A 10,264-nucleotide genomic window follows, 5' to 3' on the forward strand; every position below is an offset into this window, starting at 1 on the left:
CCCCCTGCCTCTTTCCTGTGTATGACATCCTGTGACAGCCACATCTCTCTATCGTCACTGCCCAGACACACTTCCGTCTCCAGTCCTACCATCTGTCCGCATACACTGGCTGGGCTCTGCCTCTGATTGCTCCCTGGCCTGGGGGAGGTGTAGGCGGAAGGCCTGGTGGGATTCGGGTGGAAGTGAGAGCCGGGCCTGTGGCTATGTGGCGTACTGTGTGGTTAGATGGATTGAACCATGGCTTCCAGGAGCAGAGCCAGGCAGCTGTCTGGCAGGTGATTTGGGATTTGAGAGTTGCAGGTTCAGCCAGGTTGGGTCCTAGTGATGCTAAAGGAGAGGAGGATGCCCAGGGCATTTGGGAAGCAGAATTGACAGGACTTGGCAGGTGGATCAGAGAGAATGAAGAGAGGATGAGGCACCCGTGGCCCCAAGCTGGCCAGGAAACCAGTGACGGATGGACGGGTGCATCTTGGTGCTGCCCTGTCCCCTCTTCCCGAGTTACCTCCCTGTGTCTGCACCCCTCACTTCTCTCCCAACAGCCCCATGCAGCGCTCCCTCCTTCATAAACAAGCAAGCCTCTGGCTTGTTGCTCCTACTGTAGTCAAGGTGATTGCCACAGCAGTTGACATCAGCACTCCGGTCCCGAAGGAGCCTGTCACCCTCCAGTCTGCCTACGGCACGGCGTTACCACCTCTGCAAGGAGCAGAAAGGAGGCAGCTGGACACACACTCAGATCTGAGAACTAGGCGGGGCCAGAAAGGGCCGGTGGCCAAAAAGGAGAGTCTGGAAAGGGAGGCGGGCCTTCAGGGGGCCTCCTCTCTTGGCACCTGAGGCTCCAGCCCACTTGGTTCCCTGACGTCGGCGGGAGTGGTGGCAGTGGCAACAGCTGTAGCGCCTGGGCCATGGCAGAGGACGGGCCACCGAAGCAGCAGCTGGACATGCCTCTGGTTCTAGACCAGGACCTGACCAAGCAGATGCGGCTACGAGTCGAGAGCCTGAAACAGCGTGGGGAGAAGCGGCAGGATGGCGAGAAGCTGCTCCGGCCGGCCGAGTCTGTGTACCGTCTCGACTTCATCCAGCAACAGAAGCTGCAGTTTGACCGCTGGGATGTGGTCCTGGATAAGCCGGGCAAGGTCACTATCACGGGCACCTCGCAGAACTGGACGCCTGACCTCACCAACCTCATGACACGCCAGCTGCTGGACCCTGCTGCCATCTTCTGGCGCAAGGAAGACTCCGACGTCATGGATTGGAATGAGGCCGATGCCCTGGAATTTGGGGAGCGCCTGTCTGACCTGGCCAAAATCCGCAAGGTCATGTATTTCCTTATTACCTTTGGCGAGGGCGTGGAGCCCGCCAACCTCAAGGCCTCTGTGGTGTTCAACCAGCTCTGACGACAGCCCTGGCAACCCTGCCTCTGGCCCACAATTCCCCCTTGCCTGAACCTCCTGCCACATGTATATTTTGGGGACATTCTTCTAACTGCTCCTTCTGTGCTTGACTTGGCTAAAAGTCCCCTGAGTCCTACATGGCCCCCTTTCCTGGTGCTAGTGCTGCGGCTCACAGGGCTGACCCATGGCTCCATAGTCTAGAAGCTGGACACTGCTACTGTAGACGATAGAGGCCTTTTGGGTTCATGTGGCCAGAATGATGTACTTCTTGGGCACCTGCCACCTCTGCTTCATTGTGGTGGACAGAGAGGGACTGAGAGACCAAAAGGCTAACCAAGAGATCCAAATAACCAACCATTGGATTTCCTACAGGGATGGAAGCCTGAGACATGACAGGAACTGCCTTCTGGGGAACCTGGCAAGAAGGCATTTGCCTGACGGCTAAAGCTGGCATCAGGAGATGGATGCCCAGTGGCACTCTGGCAGCGGGAAGGTGCTTTTCCCAGTGTCATCACCAGCCTGCTGTGACCTTAAGGCCTTCCAGACACTGGGCATGATTACAGCAGGGCTTGGTCTGTCTGGCAGAGGGTGGCTGGCTTTGCAGGTCTCACCCGGGTTGCTGTGGAGAAGGGAAAGAGCATGTAGAAACTGGCCCAGCTCTAACTACCCGCACATATGTATATGTTGAGAGATAGCATGCTATATTTGTATGGATGTGTGCCCGAGGGCTAACACTAGTCAGGAATAAGGCTGACTTTAGCTTAGTTGTTGAGCAGTTGGTACTAGGTCCTGGGCTTGGTGGAGGTGACCCTGTCTGCGTCCTCCTTGGTGCAGGGCTTCCTGAACTGGGAGACTAAGGCTCAAATGGGGAAGCAGAGAACTGAGTTAGGGGGTCCAGGGCTCTGAGCCAGAAACACTGATGTCCCGATAGGACGGCTGGCCTTTGCAGGTCTCTGATCAGGAACACAGATGCTGTGTCCTGCTGTAACTTCTCTGGGCGTTTACTGGGGGTTCTACCAGAGTGGAGGCATATGGGTAAGGCTTTGGGGCAGTTATGATGTCTGATGTCTGAAGTGGGTTGAATGTCTCCAGATGTGATGTCTAATACTGGACTGGCTTCAGAGGCTATCCAGGTAAACCCACTCCCCAAACCGACAGGGAAACAGAGGCACGGGTATCGGCAGACTCCGTCCTGCCCCAAGCCTCATTCCCTCCACCCTGTGCATGCCGAGAGAAGCCTCACCTGCCACCTGGCATCAGTCAGAGGTACCTCAGTGGTGCCACCCACTCTGCCTCAAGGCTGCCTCATCTGAGATGCCAGTGCATGGAGATCTGAAGGTAGGATCCATCCAGTGGGTGGACTGCCAGGAGCGCAAGCTCAGGGTCGGGATTCTGGAGGCAAGAGATAGGCTGTGTTGCTGGCTCTGGTGGCTATTGCTTGCAGAAGCACCTGCTAGTGCCTTCTAGACGCTGCTGACTCTAGAGAGCCATACCTAGACAGGGACCCCACCTTTCTGACCTCTCCCTACAGCTCTCAAGACCCCCTTGGTTCACGCTGCCTGTCCCCCAATTCTGTCTCACCCCGTATTCCCTGTGGGGGCTTGAGTGTCTCTGCCGTGCTTGTCACCTGTCCCCAATAAAGACTTCATGCCCTCACTTCTGCAGTGTGGTGTGCCTCTGTGATGTGGTTTGTATCTCTTGCTGCAAGCCCACATCAGAAGCATTCCCTCCCTGTGGGACCTTGCAGTTCTGAGGAACTCCATCCTGCCAACCTTCAGGATGATTGAGCAGTGAGGTCCCATGTCAGGACGGGCTTTCATCTGTTTCATCTGTCTTAGGTCTCCTGGCTGCCCTGCAGGGACCAACCCAGCCTCTGGGGTATGAAAGAGCCAACTGAGGCTGTGCTTGGGGCAGGGACCTTGGGAGTGGAATGGGTGAGACTGACACCGGTTTAGACTGGTCTTGGTCACTGCTTGGGTGTGTTCTCTAGGAGTCCCTAACCCTCTCCTGGGCTTGGCCTTCCAGGTTAGTCCCTGGTTTTAGGTCACCTCTTCAGAACTATGTCCTCTGACCCTGGCACTGGGATAGCTGTGGAAACGGGCATCTTAGAGCCCCACTTCATAGCTCAGCCCTCCTCATCTCCCACATCCACTCATTTTTGGATAGGGACAATTGAGGCCCATGGGAGGAGGCCTCCATCCTGAAACATGGAGGGGTGGACTGGGAATGGGGTTCTGAGCCCTTGGACCTTTGATTCCGCAGCTGTGACCTCCTGTGATGGGCTTGAAAAATACGTTCTTCCACCTCTTTTGAGGACCCATGCGTATTAGGATGGCTTCCTACAGAGAGAGGTGTCAGAGGGCTCTGTGGGTTGGCTTGCTAGCTTCAGAGCACTCCGGAATTCTCCCCTCAGCTTCTGTCACCTGGCTCCCATGTCTCATAGCGTCCAGAGGTGTTTCCCTATGCTCTCTCCCCCTGGTTCAGGAGCCTCTGTGTTCCCACGTGCCCCTCCCAAACTACCTCCTTCCATTTTATCCAGTCAGCCTTGAAGCTGGCCTCTGAGAAAGGCAAAGTCCAGGAGAAGAATCCACCTTCCAGCCCCTGTGAACTGCAGTGGTCTGACCCTGTCCCCGGGTGTACACACAAGTGGATATGACCCATTCGCCATGGAAACCACTGAGAATCGTGGAACCAGAAGTCCTGCTGTTCTGAAGCCTCTGCCTGGCAGAGAGCCAGTGTCTGTAGCTCCAGGGCCCTGTTCTGCCTGCCAGTGATTGGCTCTGTGGCCCCAGGCAGCCTCTCTGGGTTGTTTTCTACCTGGTACTCAGCAGTGCCTCCCTTACTGGTGCTGGAAGGTCACACGGAGAATGTCGGCGGAGCTAAGACCCCAGAAGTCACTTGTATGTCAATAGCTTCCTACAGACACTGTAGATTATCTTGGGAGAAGGGTTGGGAGAAGTTATTCACAGAACAAGAACTTAAGGTTCAGAGAGGTAAACAGCATTGCCTGCAGTGGCACAGCCGGCCAATGTTGATGGCAGTAGGTGTTGGGGAGGGATCGGCAGGTGCCAGGCCAGGTTCTTGGCCCCAGAGAGTGGTAATGGACCGAGTTCTCTCTCATTACTATTAGGCTCAGATGTCCCAGCGGAAGGGACATCTGACCATCACACTGTGCCTTAGAGAGTGGAGGACCAGAGTTCTCTTGCCCTGGCCCAAGCAGTGGTGCCCGTCCTGGGCACACAGGGATGGTTGGATGGTACGTGACTGCCTGACCTCTCCAGTCTCTGGGTCTGAGTCCTGGGGAATCTGAGACCTGTGAAACCAGAAGCCGAGACTCGAGGAATACCACAGTGGAGGCGGGGGGCTGCTAGTGGAGCCACAGGGAATCTCCCTGGTGACCCCCACCCTGGCGTTTCACCAGGGTTGCTCAGAAGTGCCCTAAGGTAGCCCTTGGAATCTAAGGTGGACATCTGAGCGGCTCCTGCTTGTCTCCTGTTCTTCACACTCATTTTCACTCTTGATCACACTACACTCAGGTCCTGGGCAGTGTCACCCTTCCTGGGCTCTTGATCCCTGAACCCAGTGTAGACAGGTGCCACCCAAGGGGAATTCTGGTCAGGCTCTTTAGTCTGAGACGTGCTTAGGAAACTCAACACCAGAGGGCGCTGTAGGGTGTTGCTCGGTGTGGCTCACACACACAGACACACACAGATGCATAGACACACAGACACACATGCACTTGAGGTGGGTAGTGTTGGAGGGTGTTTTGTTTTGTTTTTGTTTTCAAGACAAGGTTTCTCTGTGTAGTGCTGGCTGTCCTGGAACTCATGCTGGCCATAGACCAGGCTTGCCTCGAACTCACAGAGATCTGCCTGCCTCTGTCTCCGTCTCCTGACTGCTGGGATTAAAGGCGTGTGCCTCCACTGCCAAATACGTTGGAGGTTATTGATGACTCTGGGCGGGAGATTTTCTCAGGGACTGTCTGCCTCCCTGTCCCTAAGTTCTCAGACTGATGTGTCTGCAGATACCACAGCCCTCTACAGTGTACAAAGTTCCTCGAGGCCATCTGTTATCATAACAGCCCTGGAGGTGAGGGAAGGCCACTTGGAGGCCTCAGTGTGACCAGCATTCACATTGGTGCTGGGCCAGGCCCTGTTCTGGGTGCTGGGAATCCGAGGAGGAACACGTTTGGCCATAGCCCCATTAAGGAAATCCCTAGCTCTGGGGAGCCAGGAGGGGTTGCCCAGCTGCCAAGGGTTAGCCTCTCGGGGGTAAAGGAAGGAGGGTGCAGGTGTAGCCAGGCACACAGGATGTGCCTTGGGGCATCATGAGGTGTGGTGCCATTGTAGTGGATTTTGGTGGAGCCTACAGAGAGGAGATGTTGGGGCAGGAGGTGAGGAGGTCAGCAGATTCCCAGGTCATGCCCTGGTGTCCCCGGTGGCATATAGGGACCACAGAGCATCCTTCAGAGCAGCCGCTCTTGGTCTTACCGCATCTTACGCCTCTCACCTCCCCACATGAGTTCATCCGCAGATGCTGATGGGTACAAACCTAAAGGAGAAGGAATCGTATGAAAGATATGGAGTTATAGGGCTGGAGAGATGACTCAGTGGTTAAGAGAGCTTGTTGCTCTTCCAGAGGACCTGAGTTCAGTTCCCAGCGCCCACGTGGTGGCTCACAGCCATCTGTACCCCCTGGCCTCTGCAGGCACCAGGCATGCAAGTACACAGAGACATACATACAGGCAACATACCCATACATGTTAACTTTTAAATATGTATAGTAAATATATTTACTCTTGAAGTAATCCAAACAATGTTTGGAATCCAAAATTCTGGATTTGATGGGGTTTTTTTTGGTATTTATATATTTGTTTTACTTGTTGAGCATTTTTAATCTGAAAACCCCAAACCCACAGATCCAAATTCCCAAATCTTTTGAACATCACGTCTGTGCTCAAAACACTTCAGATTTGGGGGGTCTCGCTTTTCAGATTAGGGCCGCCTACCTTGAATCATTAAATACAGGGAGCAGTCTCAAAGACAGGCACTTGTCCGTTTGCTTAAAGAGAAAAGTCCTTCATAACCGTGGCTCAGTTGCCCTTGCTGCTTTTCATTTTCTCTTGCAATTTATTTGTTGAAGAAACTGGGTCACTTGTTATGTGGATTTCTCACTGGGTGGATTTGGCTGGCTGTGTCCTCACGGGGACGTTTGGCGTGTTCTCTGGCTCCTGCGCTTCTGTAAGCCGGGATTTGTCCCAGTGGCTTGGTAAGATTCATGCAGAAGTCACATTTTGTCCTCTTGTCTTTCTCTCTCTTATCTTTCTTGTGGTGTTAAGTGACCATTGGATAATGGTTTTCAGACAGGGTTCCTTATATGAAGCCCGCCTAGAACGTAGCATGCAGCCATGTGGAAATTTCTGGCCGTCTTTCCTCCACCTCGCAAATTCTGGGATGCCAGGCACGAGAAACCACATCGGGATTATTTTGTGCTGGGGATCCAACCCAGGCTTCCTACATGTTAGGCAAGCACTCGCCAGTGAGCTGCATTCCTAGCTCTTATTAGTCCCTTGAAACAGGGTCTAGCCTAGGCAGGCCTAGAATTCATCTTCCTGTCTCAAACTCCCCAATCTCTGCCCTACAGCCCAGTGCATCCATTAATTCTTCAATGGCTTCAGAATAAAAGGGGCTGAATTTCATCCTTTCTCCCATACTATTGCCTGGGTTATGTTTTCAGACAGAGACCCCCTTCCCTTGCTGTGCAGAGAAAGGCGGGGTAATGCTTCATTTTCTCTCTGTATTTCCCATCTCGAGAAGTCGGTCGCCGCTGCCCTTCTCCCATAGTGGCTGTTCTGAGTCTATGACCTCATGAGCTTGAACACGCTCACTGCTCAGGGCATGGCAGTCCCTTCCTAAAGCTCAGATGCATCTACCTGTGGTAGCTTCCCGAGTCTTCTGGCCTAGATAGGGAGGCTGGGGACCTCCTTGACTGGTGATGTAGCCGGATGTGGCATCTGGGTAGATGTGCTGTCCCCTTCCCACCCTCACTGCCCAGCAGGCAGCACAAAGACCAAGCAGCAAAAGCTACTCTGAACCCACCCTAGGCCAATTCTAATGGCTGTGATGCAGGAGGGGAAACTGAGGCCACCAGGGATCCTGACTCTGGATCTCTGGCCCGGGAGCCTCATTATCTGCTTCTTGGATGACCGTGGGCTCAGGGCCAAACCCTGCTGTTGACTAATGATCCTCCCAGGTCCCGACTTATCTCCCATGCCCTCTGAGGGCTCCTCCTCCTTCCATTGCTGTCCAGAGTACCCAGTGCAGAGTCTCAGGGGAGGAGGCGTGGCTCTCCGCCATTGGGTATGATTCTGTATCCCTGGGCAGTTTCTCTGGACCTCAGCTTACCCATCTGTGCAATGGGATGACCCCACCTTGTATAGGCCCCATTTTTTTTTTTTTTTGTATTCAGTGTTCTGTGTTCAGAGAAAGCTAGGGAGACAATGCAAGGGGTTAGGTCAGAGGTGAAAGCTCATAGAGTTGGGTGAAGGCAGAGGTAAGGAGAGGAAAGGAAGGAACTGGAGATTGGACCATGCCTGGTTACAGACCTGGGCCCAGGTTGCTAAGCCCGTGTTGGAATCCTGCCTGTGGCAGTCTTGGCTAGCGACTTCCCGGGGCATCATCCTACATAGCCTTGCGGGGGGGGGGGGGAGTAACACAGTAGGCAGCCGTGTGCCTGGCACCTCACAGGGCTCCTTCCAGAAGAGGGGAGGTAGTGCTGCTCCCGGAGTTGGCATCTTCATCTCCCTAGAGACAGCTCTCCTTTGTGTGTGCCCCCGTTGATAGTGTAAGTTGTGTAAACAGCACATCCCAAAGGAGTGTGAGGTGGAGGCTCAGACCAGCACAGCCTCTCGGTGAAGCTGCCGCTGTGTGCCAGCCCAGCCTGTGTGTGTGGGCGCTGCTGTCTGAACCAGGGTGGCTATCTCCTAGAAGGAACTGCCTGTGCTCTGAGTGGGGCTCAGCCGTACTTTGTTCACACACGGTGGAGTGAGCTGGTTGTCCTGCTGTGGAGGGCTGAGTGGTCCCCTTTTCTGCCTGCCGCCTGCTGTCAGAGGACCTCTGTTTGTCCTCTTGTCCTTGGGGACACCTCTGCCAGCTCCTAGGACATCTCGGAGCTGTGGCCAGTGCCAGGGTACTCCCTATTCTCCCTCCCCTCCACACCATGGGTGCTTTTGTCCCTTCCTCTCCTGCCAGACCCAAAGCGTCTTGTGGGAATGTACTATGTCTGGGTCATCTTGGTCCTCAGTGTCTAGCATAGTCCAGGGCCCACCCAGGAGTTCATACAGCTAAATAACTCATCTGTCAGTACACAGGCCTGGGTTTGAATCCCAGCCTCAAACCCAGCTCTACCTGCCTCCAAAGACCATGAGCTTTTATTGTTGTTTTCCTGACCCTGCGACTCTGGATCAACGACTTTCCCCCTCCGAGCATTAATTTTCTCACCTGTCAAGCCGAGATGGAGCCATTTTGAAAAGTACACTGACCTAGTCTGTGTCAGGTCCAAGCCCTGGAGTTTGCAAGACTCTCTATAAATACTAGATATTAGAGTCCTAAGGGGTGTCTTGCGTTTGTGCATGCAGTCAACATATGTGTAACACACGTGCACCTGGGCCAGGAGGATGTAAAGCAAGAAAATCAGAAGCTCTTCCCGCAGGGAAGCTCCGCCCATGGGAGCTCCGCCCATAGGAGCTCCGCCCATGAAGAAGCTCCTCCCACTTGGAGCTCCGCCCACGGGTTGCTGACACCAGATAGTATCGGACCTTGAACAAGCGCTACTGGGCACTTGCTGTAATAACCCAGTGAAAGTACGGATTTTAGGGACGTGCTTGGCCCAGAGGCTGAGGGATGGGGTCCTTGTCTGGCCTAGAGTTAAGGCGGACTTCCTGGACAACAAAATGGCCACTGAAGGAGGAATTGTGAGGAATGAGGGCAAGGAGTTAGCCTAGGAGCCCAGAGCAGGGCGGTCGGGTGGGAGACCCCTTAGAAGAATGACATCATTTGTCCGTTTGCTGCTGAGTGAGAACCAGGGTGGTTGTGGGTGCCAATGCCGTTACAATGACTGGGAGTCAGAGATGGTGAGGGGGCAGGGTGGCGCTGGTGGGAAGGCAGGAGCTGAGAGGACCTGCTTAGGTGGAGAGGGAGATAGACAGGAGTCTGGCATGGCTGCTGGCTTCCAGCTGGGGCTGCCTGGATGGCTGGGGTGGACGGAACAGTGTGGGGGAGGCTTGTGGTTAGAAGGGTCCCAAGTCTCTGATTGACAAATACGGAACCCAGGTCCCAAGACCAGAGTGCTGACAAGTCCCAGTGTCCATGCAGTGGTGGGCTGGAACCCAGCACTCAGTTTCTTTGGGGCCATGCACTGCCTTTCTCTCAGGAGTCAGATGCCTCTCCATGTCCTCCTCTGTCTCCCTAGGTCATCCCAGACTGGAAGGGGCAGGAATGGGACCCTGAGAAGCCTGATACCTATGCCGGCATCTTCCATTTCCACTTCTGGCGCTTCGGGGAGTGGGTGGACGTGGTCATCGATGACAGGCTGCCCACAGTCAACAACCAGCTCATTTACTGCCACTCCAACTCCAGAAATGAGTTCTGGTGTGCCCTGGTGGAGAAGGCCTATGCCAAGTAGGTGTGGCCAGGCGGGGTGGCCAGGTGGGTTGACCAGGCGGAGCTGTCTGGGTGGGATGACCAGGTGGGTTGACCAGGCGGAGCTGTCTGGGTGGGTTGACCAGGTAGATTGACCAGATGGAGTTGTCTGGGTGGGTTGACCAGGTGGGACTGTGGGTAGGATGACCAGGTGGGTTAACCAGGTGGAGCTGT

General features: G+C 54.6%; 2 protein-coding genes across 2 annotated transcripts in view; both read left to right on the forward strand.

Moving 5' to 3' along the window:
* Positions 1–10,264, forward strand: part of Capn5 (calpain 5) — a 58,202-nt gene that overhangs the window by 31,172 nt on the left and 16,766 nt on the right. The window contains exon 4 of the mRNA XM_026784420.1: positions 9,861–10,069. Coding sequence (XP_026640221.1) covers positions 9,861–10,069 — 209 coding nt within the window. The remainder of the gene's footprint in view (positions 1–9,860; positions 10,070–10,264) is intronic.
* Positions 150–3,045, forward strand: Omp (olfactory marker protein). The gene has a single exon (XM_026784342.1). It carries the CDS (start codon positions 903–905, stop codon positions 1,392–1,394), a length of 492 nt encoding a protein of 163 aa, XP_026640143.1. The 5' UTR covers positions 150–902; the 3' UTR covers positions 1,395–3,045.

The sequence above is a fragment of the Microtus ochrogaster genome, chromosome 22 (assembly GCF_000317375.1).
Source record: "Microtus ochrogaster isolate Prairie Vole_2 chromosome 22, MicOch1.0, whole genome shotgun sequence".
In the NCBI taxonomy this organism is placed as follows: Eukaryota; Metazoa; Chordata; class Mammalia; order Rodentia; family Cricetidae; genus Microtus; species Microtus ochrogaster.